Here is a 24,680-nt window from a genome sequence, read left to right on the forward strand (position 1 = left end):
TCTTGAATAAGTACGTAAGAATGGAATTGCTGGGCTCTATGATAAGAAACTATCAAACTGTTTTCCCAAGAGGCTGTACCATTTTGCATTCCCACCAGCAATGCCTAAGAATTCCAGTTGCTTTGCATTCTTACCAGCACTTAATATTGCCATTTTAAGCAATTACCTTAGCCATTAGAGTAGCTGCAGTGTTATTGTGGGTTTGATTTGCATTTCTCTAATGATCAATGATATCGAGCATCTTTGCATGTCTTTTTTTTAATTTTTGCCTTTCATATATCTTCTTTGGTGATTTATCTATTAAAATCTTTTGCTCATTTTTATTGGGTTGTTTGCATTCTTATGACGGAGTTGTGAGAGCCATTTACATATTCTGGATACCAATCTTGTATCACATATGTACTTTTCAAATACTGTCTACAAGTCTTTGACTTGTCTTTTCATTTTCTTAAATGTCTTTTGAAAAGCAAGTCTTTAATTTTGATAAAGTTCAATTTATAAACATTTTTCTTTTATGATTCATACTGTGTTCTAAAAAATCTCTGCCTAACCCATCATTGCCAAGATTTTTTTCCTGTATTTTTTTCTAGACGTTTTATAATTTTATATTTTATATATAGGTCTATGATCTATTTCATGTTAATTTTTAGATGGTGAAAGGTATGGGTCAAGATTCTTTTTTTTTTTTTTTGTATATGGATAGCCAATTTTCCAGCACCATTTGTGCTAGAAAAGATTATATTTCCTCCATTAATTGCCTCTGCAACTTTGTCATTAATCAACTGACCATAAATTGGGAATCTATTTATAAGTATTCTGGTCCATTGATTTATGTCTATGATTAATGTAGCTTTTCTAGTAAGTCTTTTAATTATGTAGAGTGAGTTCCTCAACTTTGTTTCCTTTTTTCCAAAATTGTTTTGAATATTCAAATTCTCTTTTAAAAAATAAATTTTAGAATGAGCTTGTAAATTTATACAAAAAAAAAACTGTGAGAATTTTGATTGGGATTACACTGACTCTATTGATCAACATGGGGAGAACTGATCTCTTAATAATATTGAGTATTCCAATCCATGAACATACTATAGCAGTCAACCTATTTAGATCTTTGATTCCTCTGAGCAACGTTTTGAAATTTATATCCTATATATCTTGCATAGCTTTTTTAGTTACCCAGCAATAAGTAAACATTTCATGGTCTTGGTGCCACTTTAATGGAAATTGAAAAATTTTCAATTTCCATTATTAATTGTTAGTACATAGCTTTTTGTATATTGACCTTAAATTATGCAACCCTATACCTATTGATTAGTTTTAAACACTTAAAATAGATTTCTTATAGGGGTAAGGAAGATATTGTCTATATTTTAGAAACACACATACTCTTTGAGACCAAAGGAAGAAGGTTTATTTTGTCCAAAACATAAATTTTCTGTAGTACATAATCTAACTTAACCTGTCTGAATAGCTCATTTGAACAACTGAAACACAGGGAGCCCAGAATAAGAACGAGGGCCTTTAATCCTGTATAGCATAATGTAATAGCTGAAAATATCCTAGAATATATTAAGCAGATAACCAAAAAGTATCAGCAAAGTCCCTTGAGGGATGGGAGAAAAAATTTGGAAGTATTAAACTTTACCATGGGGGAAACTCTTGATACTGTGTCAAACATCAGAGACACCCAAATCAATAGGCCACGCCCTTAATCTTGATGCTTACTCTTGTGAAGCTTATGTAGGTAGTGGAGAAGCTTAGCCTGCCTATAGGTATGCCTGTTACTTCTGGAGGACCTCTGCTGTCGCTCCGATAATGGCCTCACTCTCTCTAGGCCAAACTCTGCAAGTGAAATTGTCCTCCCTCCTACATAGGACATGATATCCAGGGGTGAAAGTCTCCCTGATGGCATGGGAGATGACTCCCAGGAATGAGTCCAACCCTGGCACCATGGGATCAACAATGCTATCCTGACCAAAAGGGTGAACAGAAGTGTAACTTATCACATATCAGTGGCTGAGAGAGTTCAAATAGAGTTAAGAGGTTACTCTAGAGGTCACTCTCGTGCAAGATTCAGTTAGACATTACCTATCATAACTTGCCAAACTCCTACCAAAACCATTCCAGTCAATCCTAAAGAACACCTAGGACAATATATAAGACTCTACAAATTTTCCAGGCGCTAGAGTAACCTTCCTGAATCCGATGACTTACCCTGGACCAGATAAGTCCTGACGCCAAGAGGGCCCAGCCTCTCCAGAACATCATCTAGTTTTATCCCCCTACCCCTTATTATCGACAGCCTCTTCCAACATGAAAAAGTTAGAATGACCATAGTCCAAATACCCCTAAACAGTGGGATAGAAAGATCAAAGGAGATGGTGTAGTTATGCAGAGGATATAGGTTTAACAAACGAATATGATTGCTGAATCATTATACTGATATTTCTTTTAGTCTCCAGTATCTTAGAGCAGCTAGGTAAAAACCTAAAATTGTAGACTTGTAACCCATACCAAACTCTGTTCTACAACTAACCATTGTGATGTGTTTTGAAATTTATTGTTTTGTGTACATGTTATTTTTCACAAAAAAGAAAAAATCGATTTTGATGATAAAAAAAAATATTTATTCCTTCTAGCCTCTTAAATTCTGGAGCTGCTAGAAGGAAAAATCTAAGATGATGGTATGGTAGCCCATGACAAACTCTGAGGTCTGTCTGGTAACGACTTGTTGAAGAGTGCTTTGAAAACTATTTCTATTTTTTCCCTTTGCTTTGTATATATGTTATATTATACAATAAAAAAGTTAAAATAATAGAATTCTTGGGATTTTCTGCATAGATAATCGTGTCAATTGTGAGCACAGGCAATTTCATATCATCCTTCCCGATAGGCAGATCACTTTTTTTTCTTGCCTTATTATACTAGCTAGGACTTCAAGCGTGATGTGGCATCAGGCATCCTTGCTTTGTTCCTGATCTTAGGCAAAGGATTCAGTAACAAAGGTTTATGTTCGCTTTCTGTGCATTTGAATTTTAAGCCATACAGAAGTAAAAGACACAGCACTACAAATAAAAAAATGCAATAATACTGGCATATAGATTTACCCATATTGTTACCTACATCAAAGGTTTTTATTTCATCATATGGCTTCAAATTATTGTCGAGGGTCCTTTCCTTTCAACCTAAAGGACCCCCTTTAGCATTTCCTATAAGGCAGGACTACTGATAATGAACTTCCTCAGCTTTTGTTTGTCTCCATATGTTCTACTTTCTCCTTAATTTTTTTATTCATTCCAATGGAGTTCACTAATCTTATTTAAAGCATAAATTACAAATTAAGGCACTCCAATATTGAGTGCATAGAATTCCTCATGTGTAATTTCTCTGCCTAGCTTACATAGTCATAGATTTGGACTTTTCACTTCTATTAGATGTATCCTGTGAGTTCTCTCACATGGTGTATCGTCACACCAACCACAAAGGGCCTTGCTAACAGCATTCATATGGATTCTTTCCTGTGTGTCTCCTTATTTTACCTGCAATAGTACTGATGACTAAAGCCAACAACATGCTGATTTCAGACAGTTTTTTTTTCTTCAGTATGCGTGTTCTCTGGTGTGCTGAAAGGTTAAAACTATGGCTGAAATCTCTTCATATTCCAAATGTGTAGTGTGAATTCTCTCATTCCCTCTACAGTCAGAATATTAAAGTCTTCCCCACGCTGATGACATTCATAGGTCTCCTCTCAAGTGTGAATAATTTCATGTTGTTTTAGGTTAGAAAAATTAAGGTGTTCCCGTATAGATGACATTCTTATGGCTTCTATCCACTGGGCATTATCTCATGTGACCTAAGCGCAGAACTATAAATGAAAGCTTTCCCATATAGACGACATTCATGGGGTTTTCCCCTAGTCCAAGGTCCCTCATATTGTCTGAGTGTAGAATAATAACTGAAGTTGTTTCCACACGATGGCATTCAAAGGGTTTCTCTCCAGTGTGAGTTCTTTCATGTCATCTAAAATGAGAAAACTGGCTGAGGGCTTTCCCACATTGAGGACATCCATAGGGTTTCTCTCCAGTGTGAGCTCTACCATGTTGTCTGAGGAAATGACAATGAATGAAGACCTTTCAACATGTATGGCACACATATGGTTTACTCTAGTGTGTGTTCTTTCATGTTGTCAAAGATGAGAAGATTGACTGACGGCCTTCCCACATGTATGGCATTCACAGGGTTTCTCTCCGGTATGAGTTCTCTCATGTTTTTGAGGATCACAAAGACTGACTGAAGGCTTTTACATTCATAGGGTTTCTCTCCAGTGTGAGTTCTCCAAGGTTGCTTGATGTCAATAAATCTAATGAATGCTTTCCCACATAGAAGGCTTTCATATAGTTTACCTCCAGTTTGAGTCCCTTTGTATTGTCTGTGGACAGAGCTTTCAATGAAGGTTTTTTTTTTTTTCCTTTTTTTTCATGGGCAGGCACCAAGAAGCGAACCCAGGTCCTCTGGCATGGCAGGCGAGAACTCTGCCTGCTGAGCCATCGTGGCCCTCAATGAAGGTTTTAGTACTCTGATGGCATTCATTTGATTTACTTCTAATGTGACTCTACTTATGTTCATTAATAGATGACTTGTCACTGAGGACTTTTCCAAGTGGATTGCTTAAATGTAGTTTCTCTCTCATGGGAATCAATCCATTTGGAGTCACTGTGGAACTTTCTTGCAAAAAAATACATCTGAAGGAATTCTTTTGAGTGAGTTATCTCTAATGACCTGACGTCATAATTGCCATACCTATAGGTAAGTTGTATTAATATGATTTCTTGCTTTTCATAGGCAATTTTCCTGCCTGGAGTCTGGTTTTGGAGCAATTCCATTCCTTCTCTCCACACTGCGTCTTCTCGTGCCAACTGGGAAAACACATATGATTTGCAGACCTGACATCCTACTGAAACCAGACTACTGACATTCTCCTATATCACTTATCTGAACAGCTTTCTCTAGGATGTCTCTAGCAATGCCCACCCTTCCTGGTGAAGTCTATAGTAACACCTTTGAAGGTCATTAACTCTTGTGTTAGCACTGTCAATAGCTCAGCTGAAGTGGCCTTTCTTTGGATTTTCACTCACAACCAGACAAGCAGTAGATGTGCAAAGTGTATGCTTCAGGCTTATTTTCTTAATGGGAAGGAGACAACCAGCCAAAGCAGAAAGGTGAAGACACTGAAAGGTGATTTTTTTGCCTTAGTTTATTTGTGTTGATTTGCTCCACTTTTCCTGGCACTTCTTTTGCAGGGGGGAGAACAGGTTCTCAAAATGCAGGACTGAGGTGTTCAGAAGTGGAGAGGGTAGGGTTCTCCAGAGAGCATGAGGTATACACTTTATAGTTTTCAACTATTTAGCTGTGGGGGATATACAGTAGTGCCCTGAAGTCAAAAGCTATAGTCACTGTTGCCATCTTATGTCCACTGTGGCTGGCTTGCATGTCACAGGGTATTGCTCCCTTTATTGTCTCACAGGTCTCCTTTATTTTTGATGGATAGCTTTGCCAGGTATATTATTCTTGGATAATATTTTTTTTTCTTTCAGCACTTTAAATATGTCATCTCAATGCCTTCTGGCCTCCATAATTTTTATTGAGAAACTGAATGTTAATCTTATTAAGAATCCCTTGTACATGGCACATCGTTTTCCTTTTGCTGTTTTTAAGAGTCTATCTTTCTCCTTGATATGTGATATTTTTGTTATGTCTTAGTGTAGATCTCTTTGGATTCATCTGCTTGGTATTTGTTGAACATTTTGGATTTGTATATTCATAACTCATCAGATTTGGAAAGTTTTCAGTCATATTTCTTTTAATATTTTTTCTAGCCCTTTGTCTCTCTTTTCTCCTTCTAGGACTTCTATGTTGAAAATACAGGTATGTTTGATGGTGTCTCAAAGGTTACTCAGGCTCTTTTTTCTGGTCTTCAAACTGAACTATTTCAGTTCTCTTATCTTTAAGCTCACTAATCCCTTCTTCTGCCTCCTCCAATATGCTGTTGAACACCTCTATTAAAATTTTCTTTTCAAGTAGTATACTTTTAAGTTCCAGTATTTTCATTGGGTTCTTCGTTATCATTTCTATCTCATTATTAAAGTTCTCATTTTGTTCATATGTTGTTTTCCTGATTTCTTTTGATCATTTGTTCAGTATTCCTTTAGTTCATTTGTCATTGAGAGAGTTGTTCTAGGATCTTTAATTCGTAATTCCAGGGACTGAACTTCTTTCAAAATGTTTTCCATCTAATTCATTTTTTCCTATGATTGGGCCATGCTTTCCAGTCTCCTTGTATGTTTTGAGATTTTTTGTTAAGAACTGGACATTCTGTTGGGTCATTCTGGGAATCTTGTTCTCCCAATCCTTAATCTTCCATACCAAGAAGAAAATAAAAGAAAAAAGGAAAAGAGAGAAAGAGAGGAAAAGAGGAAAAAACCACTAACAAGCATACAAAACATCCACACACAAAAAAAAAAACCAAAAGAATTTTTTTTAAAAACTGCGCACTCCCTCTCCAAGTCTCTCACTATGTGTCAGTGGGAAACCAGAAGCTGCTGCTGCTGTTAAGGCCAAAACCTAGGCCAGCATTTGGTGTTTAACTCTCAGGGATCCACCAGAACAAAAGATACAAAAAAGAAAGAAAAAACCCAATCAACCAAAAAGAGAGAAATAAAACATGTGCTGGCTCTTTATGTACTAGTATGCTTATGTAAGCCTAGATGCTGCTGCCAATAAGGCCAAAACCAAACCTAGTATCTGCACTGGGTCCTCAGAAATCTTCCAGGCAAGGAAATGCTCACACATGGAAGGAACAAAAGCAGCCAAAGATGGTGCACTGGTCCCTTATGTCTGAAGGGGTGCTGGTGGGAGGGCTGAGACTGGGGCCAGTTTCTGCACTGGTCTCTGAGGGATCCCCCAGACTGAACTTGACCCTCAACCTCAATTTGGAGCATGAAGTTTACTCAGCTGCCCTGGTCCAAGACAGGTGCTCTGGGAACCTCTCCTGCATTTTTGCAGCCACTGCCATGGGGATGAGCAATGGGGGCTGGTTACTTATTCATCCTTTCACTCACTAAAGCCGAACTCTCAGCAGCCTCTCACTTCATCTGGCTATCCCACAGTTGCTCTAGGTGGCCAATCTGGTTCTAGGGTTACCATCTAGTTAATTCTACTTTCTCTTCTCAGCTTGTTCATTTTTCTCATGGAGGGAACAATCTGTAGAATTCTCTACTCTACCATTTTGTGCTTCACTAATTTTAATCTGATTTTCAATAAGATCATCCCAGCAGTTGTATTTAAGGTAAACTGGAGGGGCAAAAGCAGAAGCAGACCAGACAGAAGCTACTGCCACCATCCAGTCACGAGTCAACAGTGCTGGGTAAAGGCACTGAAGTAAGGAGAGAGTGATTCATCCACGATCTAGCAGCTGGCAAGGGGAGAGTCAGTGTTTAACCTAGCCAATCTTGGTCCATAGACTAACTTTTTAATCTCTATGTTTTACAGTCTAACAAGGAGAAATGTGCTGGGAGAAGGAGAAACAGAAAGAGTAATATCATCCTTCTCCGTTGTTGGCAGATTCTTTTATATGTGGAATAGAAAGAGAAATATAATTTGAGACCCATTCCTGATTCTCTTCTTTCTGGGTATGTTATGGACATGTGCACCCAGAAGAGACATATTAAGGTCCCTTCTACCTCAGAATGTGACCTTAATTGGAAACAGGGTCATTACAAATGGAATTGCCAAGTTAAAATGAGGTCACAGTAGTGTATGGTGGATCCCAATCCAATATGGTTAGTGTCCTTAAATAAAGAGGAAATTTGGATCCAGATAGAGAGATAGGGGAGAGCACCACGTGACAACTTAAACAAAGAATGCACGGACTTCCAGCAGGGAACAGATTCTTCCCCATAGACTTCAGAGGAAACCTGGCCCTCCAGCACCTTGATTTCAGACTTCTAGGCTCCAGAACTGTGAGACAATAAATTTCTATTGTTTAAAAAAAAAGAGCAAACAAAAAAAGAGGGAGGTACCACTGGAGAAAGAGTGACCATATCCTGGGTATATTCTGAAGGTGGAGTCAGGAAGATCTGAGAAGAGATCAAATAGGCATCATAAATGGGGTGAGGAATAAAACAAGGAGATGAGGATAACTCTAAAGTTTTGGAGTTGAGCAACTGTAAGAATGGAGTTTCCATTTATAGAGATGGGGAAGACTGTAGAAATACCAGGTGCTCAAAGTGGGCAAGTAAACTTTGGAATGCTTAACGGACCTCCATCTGAAGATGCTGAATAACTTGTTGGGTACATGGGTCTGGAGTTCAGGGGAGAGGTGATAGATTTAGATTATCTTTAAATATATAAATATCTAAAGACGTAAAATTAGAATCCACGGTATTAAAGCCAGGAGAACAGATGTAATAACAAAAGAGTGAGTATAGATTCTAAGGAGAAAAGTGAAGATACACGCACACTCAGAGATTGGGAGGTAAGAGAAATAAGAAAGTTTCAAAAAGCAAGGGATACGAGATGTTAAACAACCCAGAACCTGGAGAGAGCCAAGGGAAGCCAAGAATGAAACCCAGCCCTGGGGAAGCAAAGGGAGGAACCTCCACAGAAACCTAGGCTGAAAGCAATGGAACCAAGGAGCAAGGAACCAGGAGATGCCAGCCACGTGACTTTCCCAGCTGACAGGTGTTCTGGACGGCATCAGTCTTTCTTAAGTCAAGGTAACCTTTTAATGGTGCCTTAATTTAGACATTTTTTAGACATAGACTGTAAACTTGTAACTTATTAAATTCCCCTTTCAAAAGCCAAAAGAAAAAAAAAAAAGCAAGGGATGATCACTTGAGAGAAAGGCTGCAGATAAGTCAAGTAAGATGACTGAGAACTGGCCACTGGTTTAAGAATGTGAATGCAATTGGTGATCTTAAAATGGCAATTTCAGCAAAGTGTTGAGCTGAGAATCTAATTGAAGCAGATTCAAGAGAGACTGGGAAAAGATAAGTTTGAGACAATATAGATGAACCTCTCAAAGAGACGGCTATTGTGAAGGAAGGAGGAAAACTAGGGATGGTACCAGAAGGGTCCAAGAAGGACATTCAGTCACAGCACGTGTATAGATGGGCAGAGAAGAATTGAGAGTGCTGGAGCGGAGCCTTGGAGCAGGAGCCGTGGGGTGGCTGTGATGAGGCCATAAAAGGGAAAAGGTAGAGCTTAGAGCACAGGTGCAAGGATGTGAGGCAGGGTAGGAGAGCCTGATTTTCTCTGCAAAGCAGGAAGCACAGAACAGATCGGGGGGAGAGGGGAGCTCATCCTCTCCTAGCCCTCACGCAGGCCACACCTGAAGACAGTAGGATGGGGAGTAGCAGAGGGCTTGCTGGCTCATAGGCTGGGATGGCCGGAGGGACGGCAGCTATGGTGAAGCTGGCCAGCCTGCACTCATCTGCATCCTGCCTCACCACTCACCCACTCTGGGCAACAATGGGCAGGCTGTGTGACTTCACTCCTCTCTCCAACTCCACCCATGTGCAGTGCTAACCCACAGGGCAGTGCTCAGAGGACAAGGTTGCCACAGAGAAGTATGGGGCAGGGCCTGGCCCAAGTGGGCACCAGTATCCTCAGACCCCACCTCCCAGCTGGGGTGTCCCCTCCTGGTCTCGCGGCCCCTGTGGCGGCATCCACGGCCCCAGTGCCACCACGCGTCCTGCTCACCTGGAGCCAGCTTGATCTCCAGGGCAGTGCGGATCAGGGCCATCAGTGTGGACGTGAAGTGGACCGTCATGTCCTCGGTGGAAATGGGCATGTTCATGCGAACCAGGCGCTGGGGAAGGAGAGGGGCGGGTCAGGGCCCAGCTTTGCAGCCACATCTCCACACACATGATCAAGCAGTGTTGGGGTCCCCAGAAGTGGGGGCTGAGTCCCAGGGGTGGTCCCTGCAGGTGCCTGGGCTGGGGCCAGGCTGGAGTTTTGCCAGCATTTGGACTCACCCTCATCTGAGCTGAGGACTCTCCTGCCTACAGAAACAGGAAATCCCAGGGAAGGGCTGTAAGCTTGCTGCCTCCTGAGGAATGGGCTGGCTCCAGCCAGGGACCTCTCTGCACTGCCGCTGGCTGAGGCGGGGCTGTGTGGCCAATGCAGGTGGGACCTAGGTGGCAGGGGCCCACCCATGATGGGGGTAGGGTGACCACAAGGCCATCTCTAGTAAGGCCTTGAAGGTGACAAGCTGGCTTCAACTCAGTTCCAGGAAGACTTCTGCCCTGGGGCTCTTAGCAGCAGTGCGTGTCCTGGCTAGACGGAGGGGAGGCCCAGAACCTGGGCTTCTGTTCCAAGCAGTCAACAAGCTGCATGGGGCCAAGAGGGAAACAAGTTCTCCAGCCAGATCTGGGGGTGCCCTGCAGTTCTGCTTCCCCATTTCCCCTGAGATGACCTCGCTGTGGTTTTCAGAGACAGAATAGCTGGAGCCAGCACGTGCCCTGTGACCTTCAGGCAATAGGCAGCAGCCTGGAACCAGGATACAGTGTGACTCTGGCAGTGACTTCTCCAGGAACCAAGAGGACACCAGGGTAAAGTGGTGTCCCCAGTGTGTTGGGAAAGACTCTCTCCCAAGCCTGCACCTGCTCTCTGGGACACAGGACAATGCTCCCTGAGACAGGGCAGCCCCCTCAGCTCCTCCAAGGAGGCCATGTGGCCCTGCCCCCACATACTGATCCACAGCCTGAGTCCTCAGCCTACTGGCGGGTTAGGGAGACACCTGCACAAATCGGGGCCCAGAACTTGCCCCCACTGGAATGCTGGCAAAGGTCCACTTGGCAAGGCCAGTCCCAGGCTCCAGGACCTCATGGGCCTCCTGTGTGACGTGCAGGAGAGTCTGGCCCCGGAGCCCAGCGCTGTGCTGAGGCAGGGGCACTGCTCTGCCAGGAAGATGGCGTGCAGAAGGGAAGAGGAAGAGCAAGTCGATGACCTTCCACTCCAGAGAGGAGAACTCCGTCCAGGGCACGCCAGGGCCACACTGGGGCTCCCATGGCCCACCCCAGACCCCAAGGGCCAGGATGCTCTGGAGAGGCAGAGGGACCTCCCTTTGAGCATCTGGGCCTTCTCCAGTTGCTAAGCCATCCACCCCCACCCTGCCTCCTGGTGCCCAGCTGAGAAGGAGCCTCAGTCCCCACTCCCCACTGCAGCCTGCGCTTGCCCTACCCCTGGTGCCTGTATGGACAGAGCTCTCTTCTTTGGGGCACGGCTTGGCATGCAGGGCCTCAGGCAGGCACAGCACACATGCATCAGTGGAGGGACTGAGGGGAGACCTGACATGAGTGTGTTAGAGGCCTCAGAGTGGGGCCTGGTGAGCTTGGGGTGGCTGGAAGGGATGGTGACGGAGGGCGGCCAGGACAGGGTGGGAGCAGTCTTGGGGCTGGGGCCCTGGTACCTGCCGTCCTTCAAGGAGTAAGCCCTGGAAGGGTCCTCAGTCACCCCTCCTTATCCCTCGGCTGCCTGCAGCTCCTCCCCCTGCCTGAGGCTGCCCCACTGCACAGTGGCTCTGAGGGTCCAGATGTGACAGCAGGCACTGCCCCTTTGCCCCTGCTTCTTTCTTAACCCCCTTTTCTGCACTCCGAGGCTGGGAGACAGCTCCCCCACCCCCAGCAGGGTCTGCAGCCTGGGATAGGTCCTGCCGCGTGTTCCAGGAAGCTTGGCCTGGGTGAGGACCCGCTGAGGGCAGCCTCACGTGATGTGGACTGCAACGTCTAGGGAAGGGGAGGGCAGAAGGCAGTGTGGGCTCTCAGAGAGGCAGCCCAGGGGTACCGTGTCACTACAGCCATGTCCCTCTGTTTGGGAAGGAAACAGAGATGGAGGAGCAGAGTAAAAACAGTCACCCAGCCAGGCGCAGACGGCCAGAGAGGCAGATGGACAGACAGACAGACCACGAACTACAGGACATCCCTGAGGGCTGGGCTGGCACATCTAAGGAGAAGACAGAGAGCCAGAAGGACCCCAGCACCAAACCCAGCCCTAGCAGCCTCCCGGGGTGGGCAGAGGGGACGGCGTCTACCTTATATGCAACTCGAGCAGGGCATTTCTTCCCCAGGCCCAGAGGTGGGGACATGTGTTTCAGCATCTCAAACATGTCACTGTAACTGATGCGCCCACTGGAAACCCATCCCCGAGAGGCGGAGCACACATGCGGTCCACGGAAGGAGCCGGGGGTGGGGGGGGGACAGGGAGATGGGGGAGGAAGCAGACAAGAAAACAGATCCAGTTAATCAAAAACATCCGACCAAATGTCCAAAATAAAAATAAGTAAGATGAGGGATTCCTCTGCTTTACTTTTGTCCCCACCGTGGCACCCTCTCCGCCCACCCACCCCCTCCCTCCTCTTCCTGGAGTTGACGGAGAGACCCCAGAATCTCACCTCCACGCTCCAGCCCCCCGGCAGGGCAGTGGGTGGGATGGTTGGTGTCTAAGCTAATGAACATGGAAGGGGTGAGGAAGGGCTGCGTGGGGCTGGCTTTGGGTTGTTAATTTCTTATTTTACTTTTATGAAACCACAGATTGTGCCAAATCAGAAAACAGCTGTTTTCACCATGCCAGGGAGAGCTGGTAGACAGAGTTATGTGACAGGTGGGGCTGGGGCTTGGAGAATCACAGAAGAAACATCAGCTTTCTTTCATGGTCAAGATTTGCTTCCAAATTAGCCTAGAGGCTAAAAAGACGGAGAGAAATCCAAAGCAAAGCAGAAAACTAGAGGGGAGCCACACTGTCCTGAAGGGAGCCCTGAGACTCCAGGGCCAAACTCATCATGGGCAGGTCCTCACCCTGGCCCAGAGATGCCCAGAGGCAGGGCCCAGGGCAGGACACGGGATCAGAGTGGGCGGGCAGCCTGCCAGGACGTGGCCTGATGCCCACTCGTGCCCCCTGAGGCAGTGCCAGGCGTGGGGCCCAGGTTCCAGCAACCTCTGGACTCGGGGCGTCTCCTCCGATGGCCAAGTCTTTCTGAAGCACAGAGGCCGCCAGGCCTGGCTCCTGTCCCTGCACCCCCGGGAGACCTGCCCTGTGGGCCTGGGGGACAGAGTCATGGCCAGAGTGCAGAGAGAAAAGGGCAGTCTCTCCTGGCAGGGGGCCGCCGTGGCCTTGCCCAGGAGTGCCCGGAGCTGGTCCTCTGGATGGGGCAGGTGGCTACCCCTGCTCCCCAACTCTGGGGATGCCTCTGGCCTGGTCCGTAAAGCGTGGCCCAGAAGGACAGCAGGGGGAGACACTGCTCTTTGGGGCAGGCTGGCCTCGCCCCACAGCCAGCCCAGAAGGCTGTCCTGTGCACTGTCTCATAAGGCTGCCTGTCCCCAGCCAGCTGCAGGAGGGGGGAGGAGACGGGGAGCCCAAAGCGTCACAGAGGCTGAGGGGGCGGGGGAGAGGCGAGGTGGCATCAGTCCCGACCGGGCCAGGCAGGCAGGGCGCGGGGCGCATGTGCCGTGCCTGCGCCTCGGGCAGGGAAGAGTATGTTGGATGGAGGCTCTGAAGTTGCAAACCTTGTAGGCCAACCTACGAGGGCAGCTCGTCCCTAAGCCAACGGGTGGCGCAATACAACGCAACAAACTGTACAAATCCTTATAATGAACGCGGCAACTGGAAAGGAAACGTCAGAGGTTACGGCCACAGAGGCACGAGGGAGCCCGCCCGCCCACCCCGCCTGCGGTGGGAAGTTGGGCTTTGTGCAGTTGGGGTGCAGGCTAGGGTTGGCCACCCTGCGGAGGGACAGAGTCAGGGCACTCGGGAGGCGCTGGGGAGACTCCTGGAGCAGGCAGGAGGCAGGCGTGCCCAGGTGGGACTCAGAGGCACCTCTGGCCTCCACTCACCGCCTCCCCCAGACCTTTCTGGTACCCACCCAGCCCCTCATCTGGACCCCTCTGGGCTGCATGGTTGCTGCTGCACTCAGGGCCCCTCCCTGACTGCACAAGTGCTCTCGAGTACTGTGGCCGGCCCAGATGCCTGTTCCACTTGGTCCCGTTACCCCAAACCCCATCCCACTCTAGGCCCACCAGCCTGGCCAAGGACCTTCCTCTCCCACCCCCATCCCAGGGCTACTGCACTTGCACCCTGGGCTCCTCACTCCAATCAGTGCCAAATCAGGCTGAATCTACTCTGAGAATGAGGGGAGGAAAAGGGAGCCCCATTTTACCCACGAACCCCAGGCACTTGCTAATGCACGAGGGGCTGAGTGCGCTGTGAGTGCTCTGAGCCCCACAACAGCCCCTGCCCCAGCTCAAGCCTTCTCCTTGGCACCTGTCATCCTGGTGCCAACTGAGCCCACCAGATGCCACCAGATGAAATCATAGGTCTGATGCTGCCACTCCCTGAGTCCAAAACTACCCAATTCTCCCCACTGCCTAAAAACTAAATTCCTGTTTTACCCAATTTCAAGGCCCTTCTCAACTGTCCTGCTTTCCTTTGCAGCCTCTCTGAAATGCTTCTACTCTCCAGCCAGACATGGTGCCTCAGGGCCCGTCGCCTTTCTCTGGGGCCCAAAGGCTACACCCCTGGAGGCCAGCTGGGTGTGGCCTCTCCCTCCACAGGCCCTGGCTCAGAACCAGGGGCCCCTGCCACCCCTACCGCCCCTGGCCTGGGCTCAGCCGAGAACACTTTGAGTCCCAGCCCCCAGCACACCATAGCTGCTCAGGAAATGGGGACTGGATGGATGGGTGAACATGAAAGTGTGCACGGAGTTTGCTCAAAGCAGGTGTGACTGCTACTCTGACTCCTTTCCAGGTACCACACATCACACTTCACAACACACCGAGGCAGCAAAAGGGAGGCGGGGGGATGGAACAGAGAGCAGCAACTCAAAATCTTCTTTCTAATCCCTGCACACACATGCACACACCCATGAACACATGTATGCATGCACATGTGCACACACTCATGCACACCCTTGCATACAAGTATGTACACATACATGCACTACATATGCACACTGCAGACATGTGCATGCACAAAGCTGGCACGCACTCACATCACTCACAAATGCATGTGCATATGCACTGACTATGGATACACATATACAATGCACACATATGTGCACACATGCCTGTGTATGTACACATGCTTATATGTGCACACATGTACAACAGACATGCACACATAACAGATACACACCCACACATGCACTTGCACACACTCCATACACATGCACACTTGCAGCCCACATGTGTGTATACATATGCAGTACATATGTGCATCCACACATGATGTACACGCATGTGCATACATGCATGGAGGCTTTGGAAATTTCACAAAGTTTTGTGATTTCAAAATTTTTCCTAAAGAAGAGGGACAGATCCAAGTAATCACCTGGGCAATAAAGATAACTGCACCCACCGTGGAAGCTACTTAAAGTTTCAAGGCACACCTGGCCTTCAAGGAGGCAGCACCAAAACCAGGGATGCTGTGCCATCTCTGCAGGAAACCCTCACCCAACCTGTGTGGAGAGAGGCTGTGTTTTCTGCCTGGGCCAAATGTGGGAGCAGTGAGTTCGTGTGGGAGCGTGGGCTGTGGTTCCTGACTGTTAGCCTGTAGGTCTCCTCTTGGGCGAGGTTTATAGTTTGTATTTTACTCTTCAATAAGCTCTTTCTGCATCATGTTGCCAATGGCCTCTGCCTGCCAGGGTTCCTGCTTCTAAAGCTCTGGAATTTGGAAAACAATCTGCACCCTCCCTCTCCACATCCACAAAGCTGATTCCATTTCCTGCATCTCCTCCTTCTGCTCTTGCATGAGGGAGCTTCAGAAGACCTGGGAACACCAATGTTCAGGGGCTGCATCTGTCTCTGCATGGCATGACCTACATTTGCCCGTTAGACCAAACGATAGTCTACAAAGCCTCTGTAGTTCTCTGCAACATGAGCTCCTTCAGAAAAATGTTTCAGAAGGCTACTTCAGATCCCAGAGTCAGGATGGCTGCCTAGAATTCACCAAATCCTGCCCATTGCCCGACAAGTCCTGCCCTCCGAGCTGAGGAGAGACCTGGCAGATGTTCTGGACATTGCAAGGGAAATGTGTGACTGTCAGCACACAAAGGACCGGGAGAACAGCTGGGCAAACCATGAGATATAATAACAGCCAAGCTTGGCCTGCAAATAATGTGGAAAACACAATGGAGAAACTGTAGGCTGGGAGAGTCTAGGGCTCCTGTCAGAGGCCCTGATGCTGCATGTGCCCCAGGAGTTGTACAGATGGGTAGGGCCTCGCACCCCTTTCCTCTGGGCCCTCTGGGGAGCTGATGAGAAGGATGAGGGAGCCTCGTTCCACAGCCCAGACAAGCTCCCAGGTCCTCTGGGCCCTGGGGGTCAAAGAGCTCCACATACCACCCCTGCTGACTTTCCATGCAGAGAGATGCAGCAGCACCTGTGAGACCCTAGGACTGGGCAAAAGGCTGCATCCAGGCTCAGGGCTGTCAGCAAAGGCACGGAGCCCCTCCCCTGACTGTCTCCTGCAGGCCCTTCCACAACAGGGAGTATGGGAGATGGGGCCATGCGAGGGGTGAGGGCAGCAGCCAGGGCCTGGGAGAGGAGGGCACGGGCCACGCTACATGTGGCTCCGCGTCTTCGGGGAGTGCCAGCCTCACTGCGCACTCACACACCCACTCATTCACTCGCACCCTCACTGGCGATGGGGCTCTATGGTCTCACTCCAGAGCCAGATTTTTAGCCACCTCCATTCCTGGTACTGCCTTGCGCAGAGCCCTCAGCAAACACTGCTTGGTGAATGACGGAGGGAGGGAATGAATAAATGAGGAGGGAGTGGACGGACAGTGGACAGGCAGTGCCCATGCGTGTTGCTAGCATCTTCCTGAGGGCACGCTCAGCTGTGGGTGTGTAGGAGTCTCCCAGAAGGCGGCCTCACCTGTCCCTCCCAAGCCACACCACCCCTTTTTGAGACCCTTGTTGTGTGTAGAAACGAACCCCCTTTCACCCACAAGCGAAGGCTCTCAGCCCCAAGCTTGTGCAGTCGCAGGGGGGTCCACCAATGGCAGCATGCCAGACTCTCCAAGACGGAGGGGAGCAGGCAGCAGGAGACCACCAGTCCCTATGGGAGAACTTCTTAAGGCTCCGACTGCTTTTTCCCATGACGCCCTGAGCTCGCGAGGATGATGGGACCAGGAAAGCGGGCCTCCTCCTGCCCCACACCCTCTCCTGCGAGGTGGGCATGGCCGCCGAGGACACGGGGCCACTTACCACGCGGCCGGGTCATATTCAGCCCAGACGCGGATGAACTCGTCCAGGTGGTGAGGCCCTAGGATGGAAGAGTCCCGCGTGAGGTACTCAAAATTGTCCATGATGACGGCCACAAAGAGGTTCAACATCTGCAGGCAGGATTAGAGAGGGGACATGGAGAGGGGCCTGGCCAGAGCGCACGGGCATAGGGAGGGGCAGGCAGTGCTGCGCTGGAGGCTGTTCTGTGGGGCGTGCCACCAGCCCATCCCCCTCCCCTCCCCTGCAAACCCCACACCCCCCGCCAGGGCAGGCTTTGCCCAACCCTGGGATCCTTGTCCTCTTTCCCTCAGACCAGCCTTTAAGGAAGGCTTTGCAGCAAGCAGCTCCGAGCTTGAGAGGTAGGCAGCATGGGGCCTCAGCACAGGCTGACCATCCCGGAAGTGAAGAAAGCCAATCCTGCTAAGCCCCTGCTTCTCCTCTGTGCCAACATCAGTGGTAGTCTCGATGCTTCAACTGTTTCCAGGGCCTGGCCCCAGCGTTGCTGGCAGGCTGTCACAGCCTCACCTCTAACTACTTCGTCGGTTCCCCTCTATTCTGATCATAACCAAACCTCAACCTTAGCCCAGCCACCCCTCATCACAGTTTCGCTTTCTCCTCACACTACTACACTCAGAGCAGCCTGGCCCAAGGGCTGTGTAAGACAGCAGCACACTCTATGAGGGGCGCCTGGGGACAGTGCTGCCAGCCTCATACCTTCTCTGTTTTAGTCGTGGCCAGCGTCAGCTGGGAGCAGGGACAACACTTCCAGGGGAAGAAGATACAAAGGACAGTGGCCACCCAACACCCACTTCTGTGGGGAAGAGGAAAGACTAAGCATGGGGATTTTCCCCAATTCGTTCTGGCCATGTCCAGGGATTGCTAGCCCCTGGGTGCTGTGGCCTAGACAACGTGGCCAACTGCATGCTGGCCTTACCTTCTTCCAGAGGGCCTCCCTGCTGCCTATGGATCTTCGGTGGCTCAGGGGGTGATCCCAATGTGCAAATCCTTTCCTTGCTTTCTAACAAAGCTCTGTACTTCTCCCACCTACAGTCAAGCTCATCTGTCTCACTGACCACCCTTCTGTGTCCTCCAAAATTCACAACCCAATGTCAGCAGAAATCCCTACATCTTCATCATACCTGAATGTTCTCTGCATCTTCTCAGCCTGGCTCAACACTGATGTCCCCTCTCCAACCTCTTTGAAAAGTCACCTGCTCCATAATGCCCTTGTCATCTACCAACCCCCTCTCCTCAGCTATGGAAAGCTTAGCTCCTGGCTCACTGCTTTGTCCTCCTTGTGCTCCTGTCATTGTTCTCGTGATGGGCAACAGCTGCCTGGCTTCTCAGGGCCAATTCCTCATGCCTGCTGCCCACCACCCAGTCCCTTGTTCCTGGGCTTGTAGACTAGGTCACTCCAGGCAACTACCAAAAGCATGGCCTGTACCACTTCCAAAATCTAGATTCCAAATGCCCTGTTCTCACCATTTCTTCTGTCTGTGCAGCTCACTTCCTCTGGTCCTACATTCCAAAAATCCTTTGTCCACAAAGGCCCTCCAAAGCTCTGACCCTGCCACTTTCTCTGTTTTCACTTCCCTCTTGACTCTGCTTTGGCCCAACCCCAATTATACTCTTACATACTTTCGGAGTCCCAGGACCTTCTTTCCCTTCTTATACTTAACTGGGAAATTCCATATCTGAAGAATCCCCTTCTCTGCCCACTCGACCAAGGGTGAACATGGCTGGAGGAGAGCATAAGTAATGCCGCCTGACTCACTCCAAGGTCACGAGCGTGAACCTGAGTGCCCCACAGCACTGGCCATGGTCTGGAGGACTTGTCTACTCTTGCTGTTTTCCTCAGCTCACGTGGTCTTTTGAACCTGCTCCAATATGGCTTTTAACACCACTTCACAACCAAAGTGCTCTTGTGAAGGTAACTTTCCAAACCCAGTGAACGACTGATTCTCAGGCAGGGGCTTACTTGGTCTCCCAACAATATTTCACGTTATTGATCATTCTTTCCCTCTTGAAATGCTTTCCTCCCTTGGCTCTTGGGGCTTCTCCTGGTCCTGGTCCTGACTCTCCACTCTTTGCTGACTATAACATCTCAATTTCTGAATCCAATGTTTCTTTTTGACCCCTAAATGCTCCAGGGCTGAGTCACCCCCTCTTAGCAGTCCATGCTCTTGCTGACATCAGGGCTTCTGACACACAGATTCTCCTAGAGAACTTGTGAAACTCAGAACCTTGGGTCCCATGGCCAGAGATGCTGATACAGCAAGTCTGGGGAGGGGCCCAGGAATCTGCATTTCTAACAAGCTCTTGGGTGATGCAGTTCCTGGCCCACGCTGGGCAGCAGGGCCCAGGGAGACCATGCAGCCCATGAACACACAGACTCAGACAGTGCCTGATTTACAGCTCCAACCCACAGTCTGGGAGGCATCACAATTCCCTCCCCCTCTAGCCCCACACTGCTGCTCCATGGTCTCCCTGACTCGGGATCAGCCTGCACCCCCAGTTTCTCTCACACCATGTCCAGCCCATCAGCTGTGTCAACTGCACCTTCACAATCCAGTCTACTGCCACTGGTCATGCCATTTCCATTTTGGCCTAACCTTTTTCCAGGGCACCTGCATCTCTAATTGTCTCCTGGCTCACTGTATGGCCCCTTCCTGATGAAGCACATAGAAACCAGAGCAAGGTTTTAAAACACAAAACAGACCATGCCACTCCTCTCCTTGTCTCCTAGGGGCTTCTTGCCGGGCTTAGAATAAAGTCCAAGCTCCTAGAATCTAGCCCAGCATATGCTTGCCCTGTCCCACTACTCTCTTTGGCAGACGCACCCCCAGCATGCTGACTATACAGCTGCCTGTTTGTATCTCTTTGCCACAGTGGGAGCCTGTCTAAAAGGTGGACACTAAGGGATGACTGCCCCCTGGGAACTTAAAACCCTTTCCATAGAAATAAAGGCAGGTGCTCTCTCTCTTTTTTCTTTTTTTTTTTTGCACGGGCAGGCACAGGGAATCGAACCCAGGTCTTTGGCACTGCAGGTGAGGACTCTGCCACTGAGCCACCATGGCCCGCCCAGGTGCTCTCTCTTGATGAGTCCTTTCTAGGATTAAAAAGGCCATCATCTCTGGATGGCCACCAACATGGAACCTGCTTATAATGTGACGGATCAAAATTGGTGCTCACCAGGTGACACAGGGTCCCAAGATGGCAGTGGAAGGTGAGGCAGGCAGACGCAGGTGAGACAGCCCAGGGACCACAACTCACCAGAAAGGAGCAAAGAAAGATGAAGGAGACGAAGTAAAAGTAGGCAAAGTCGCTTCCACACTCAGTGGCATTGGCATGCTCGTCACAGGCCTGGTTGCTGAGACAAGACAGCATGATCTCATGCCAGGCCTCCCCGGTGGCACTCCTGCAGAGAAAGGCAGAGCATATAAGCCCAGAGAAGCACAACCCTGAGCTCCAGGCTGAATAGAGGCCCCCATGAACAGGTAGGAGTACCAAGCACAACCCTTTCTGGTCCCCACATGAGAGCTGGCACATGGGCCAGGCCTAGCTAAAAAGTGGATGCTTCCTAGGAATCTTCTGGCATTACATTTCCAAATTGACCATTAATTGATAAAGCACTAATTTATAAAAACAGTCTACTAAGCTGGAAGTACGGTGCCACAGTGAACTTTCCTTTGTGGACACCCGGCACTGCAAACCTAACATGCCTAAGCTCCTGATCTGCCCCCAAAACTTGCTCCATCCCAGCCCTCCACGTGTCCGCAAACAGTGATGGTCCTTCCAGTTGATCAGGGCAAAGGCACTGAGTCATCCTTGGCTCCTCATCTCTCCTTGTCCTCATCCTCAGCAGCTTCTACTGGCCACAATTTAATTAGCAGCAGACTCTTCACACCTGATCCACAGACCATCTCCTCTCCCTGGAACTGCTGCAGGAGCTTCCACCTCATCTCAGGTCTACCCTTAGTTCCTAGAGTCACTTGGCGCAGCAGCTCAGTGGGCCATCACCAACACAGGTCAGTCATGGAGCAGAACCTCTGATGACCCCTGGCACATGGCGAGAGTGGCAAGCCTGTGACCCAGCGGCCATCATCTCTGACCTCCCCTCTGGCTGTGGCCCAGGCTTCCTCAGCTTCAGCCACGCTGGCCTCAGAGGCCCTGCAGACACACTGCTGCCCCCACCATCAGGGCCTTTGTTCCTTCACTCAGGGCCAGGAGACACAGCTCTACCAGAACTGCAGAAGATTGGGCAAAAGTGGGGCCCACTACCCCCTGGCCACAGCGGGGAGCTGCCCGTAGGAGGGTGCTTCTGCTGGGTCTGGCTGATCGGGGCTCCTGTGATATACAACACCAGGCAGGATATTAATAGATAAAGAAATAAAATTAACCTATCAGCTAATGCTGGCCCGGGTCAGGAGGGTGCTCTGGGCATCCCTTGGGCTGAGCTGAGGCCTTGCCTTGATGCATGTCCATAAATGAACAGAAGTGGTTAAACCACTGGAAGGGCCCTGTGCTGGCTTGAAACTGCTGTGTACCCCAGAAAAGCTGTGTCCTTTAATCCTGGTCAATATTGCTGGGTGGGAGCTTTTTTGATTAAGCCGTTCCCACGGAGATGTGTCTCCAACAGTTCAAGGTGGGTTACTTACTGGAGTCCTTTAAGAGGGAACCATTTTAAAAGCCTAGAGCAGACAGAGTCAGAGACCTTTGGAGATGCAGAAAGAAAATGCCCCCCTAGAAGCTGAAATGAGAAGCCTGGAGAGAAAGCTAGAAGTTGTCCCAGCTGACAGGGGAACCCCGAATGTCACTGGCCCTTTCTTGAGTCAAGGTGTCTTTCTTGGATGTTTGGACATTTTTATGGCCTTAGAACTGCAAACTTGTAACTTAATAAAAATTCCCTTTATAAAAGCTGTTCCATTTCTGGTAAATCACATCCTGATGCCTTTGACAAACAAAAACAGGCCCCAACACAGGGTTTGAAGTCAGAAACCCTAGGTCTGAAGTCAGCAACCCCTCACCAAAGCTCTTCTCTTCCATTCTAGGCTAGGGTGGTAGCCTTGGCTGAAGGAGGGATTTAGAGGCAGGGAGATACGTCCCCCTCCTGTCCACAGGATGCCAGGATAGGCCCAGCTCCCACTGACAGATGGCAAACCATACCTGACAGCAGCAGCTGAGCTAAATGCTTCCTCATCAGGGAGGTGCCAGAGCTTGGGCCAAGGGTCTCTGAGCCCAGAGACAAGCTGCGTGGCCCCCAAGGCTCTACTCTGGCTGCCTGGCTTGGCTATATCACTGGCGCCTAGGGACTTCAGCGAGCGATGGGGCAGATGGAGAGCGAGTGCTGACCTAGCTGCTTTGGCCAATGTTCTGTCTGTCTCACCACACCTCTCAGACCACAGTCCCAGTGGAGGCCTCTCTGCTGCCCCCAGGGCACAGAGAAAGACTATGAGGTTCCTAGGTCACTCTCCCTTAGCCACTTCCCTTCAATCCATCCTTAAGGGAGCAGGCACTGGGAGCCCTATGGAAAGAAGGAGAGAGAGAGAGACAGAGACAGAGACAGAGAAGAAGGAGGAGGAGGAAAAAGAAAGGAAGAGGAGGAGGGTGGAAAAGGAGAGGGAAGAGAAGAGGGAGGAGGAGGGAAAGGAGGAAAGTGAGGAGGAAAAGGGGGGGGAGCTGGAGATGTCCAGACAATTTGGGACTGGAGGGGTGTGGTCCCCCAGGCTGCCCCTGACCCCTGTCCTCCCCGAGCCGGCCCACGGGGCTGGGGAGAGCCATCCAGGCTCAGAGCCCAAGCAGTATACCTGAACAACAGCATCAGGGCTTGTAGGAAAGTCCGGAAGTTGTTGTGCCGATTGATGCTGGTGTCGTCGTCCAGGGCAATATTCCCAAAAACCTGAGGTGTGAAGAAAGACAGTGGGTGGCCAGTGCTCTGCAGGCCTGGAGTGTGGGGGCACCCATGAAGGGCCTCACGAGCTGGGCCGCCCCTCCCAGCAGAGACACCACTGGTCTCTGCACATACTGTTGCCCTCTTGGCTGTCTGGCTCCACCTCTGTGCCTGCCCATGGGTGTGAGTTGATGGGGCTGGTGGAAAGACGGCCTGAAGCTAAGTTTACATGGGTTCTGATTCCTGCAAAGGAAGTGGCTTCAATTCCTGCTTTCATCAATGATTACAAAGCAGTGATGAAACTGGCAATAGCTCTGAGAGATAATTTGAGAATTTCTTTAGAAGTTTCTCTGCAAATAACACAAAGGATTGAGAATTTCTTTGGAAGTGACTCTGCAAATATCACAAAGGATTCTTTACCCATTTTGTTTTTTTCAGGATAAGAAACACAATAATTGAACTTAGTGTACAATTTGGCATTCAGCTGAAAAACTTACAGAACTTTAGTATCTCCACCAAAAAACAAAGGTTGGTGACATACCTACTGTTGTAAAGCACAGGCCAAAACAGGAAAAATATATACAGTTGTTTAGAATGCTATCTGATCTCAACAAATTTTAAACAGGAGACATTTCCCTGAAATAGATCAGCTTTCACCTAACTTCTAAGACACTGATGCTATCCCACGATACATTAACATTTAGGTCCTGTAAAGATTTTTCCATTCCTACTGCTGCAAAGAGCCAGATGCCACATAGTCATGACTGGTGCAGGAGTTTGCATCTTTTCAATGTTCTTCCAAAACAAGGGACAATAAAAAAGGTGTAGATGACCTACATGAAGCATCTGACATGGCAGCGACAGGATGCAATTCTGGGGGCCTCCCAGGTGGGGAGTAATAGCTGCCTCCCCAGATAAGGGGGGAGGGACTGTCCTCCAGAGTGGATCCCAGGCCACTGCTCAGCAGGGCGGAGGCAGCTCAAATTCCTGTGGATGTTCTCCCGCTCCCCCAGCCTCACCAGCCCCACAACACTGGCCAGGTCTGAAGGCCACTCACCAAAGTGGGGTCCCACTTGAGAGCGGGACGATACATGTTCTGGGAGGGAAGGAGGTGAGGGGTTGGGTGCAGAGCCCTGTGCCGCCCAGATCAGCTACATGGCCGCAGGCAAACTGCCTCGGAGGCCTCACCCCTAACAGTTTTTCTGAGAACTAAGTAAGTACAAAAGGTAATTAAAACGATAGCTGGGTCAGGACAGGTGCTCATCACATGCCTGCATGTGACTCCTGGATGCCCGGGGCTGGGAGCAGGCACCCACCTGCATGCCGATGATGGCGTAGATGAAGAAGAGCATGGCGATGAGCAGACACACGTAGGGCAGGGCCTGCGGGGACACAGGCTCATCAGGGGCAGCCGATGGCCGCACACAGACCACCGCTGACCCCCTGACCACCGACCATCCAATGTCTTCAACTATACATTGGGATCACAAACCTACCTCAAACCTTTGGTG

The 24,680-nt window shown here is 49.2% G+C and overlaps 1 protein-coding gene across 1 annotated transcript in view; it reads right to left on the bottom strand.

Annotated features, from left to right (window-relative positions):
* Positions 1 to 24,680, bottom strand: part of CACNA1B (calcium voltage-gated channel subunit alpha1 B) — a 221,428-nt gene that overhangs the window by 30,145 nt on the left and 166,603 nt on the right. Inside the window, exons 33-38 of the mRNA XM_077148869.1 lie at positions 24,486 to 24,551; positions 23,087 to 23,178; positions 20,553 to 20,697; positions 17,262 to 17,389; positions 12,092 to 12,188; positions 9,760 to 9,868 (exon numbers count right to left, since the gene is read on the bottom strand). Coding sequence (XP_077004984.1) covers positions 9,760 to 9,868; positions 12,092 to 12,188; positions 17,262 to 17,389; positions 20,553 to 20,697; positions 23,087 to 23,178; positions 24,486 to 24,551 — 637 coding nt within the window. The remainder of the gene's footprint in view (positions 1 to 9,759; positions 9,869 to 12,091; positions 12,189 to 17,261; positions 17,390 to 20,552; positions 20,698 to 23,086; positions 23,179 to 24,485; positions 24,552 to 24,680) is intronic.

This window comes from Tamandua tetradactyla, chromosome 2 (assembly GCF_023851605.1).
Source record: "Tamandua tetradactyla isolate mTamTet1 chromosome 2, mTamTet1.pri, whole genome shotgun sequence".
NCBI classification, from domain to species: Eukaryota; Metazoa; Chordata; class Mammalia; order Pilosa; family Myrmecophagidae; genus Tamandua; species Tamandua tetradactyla.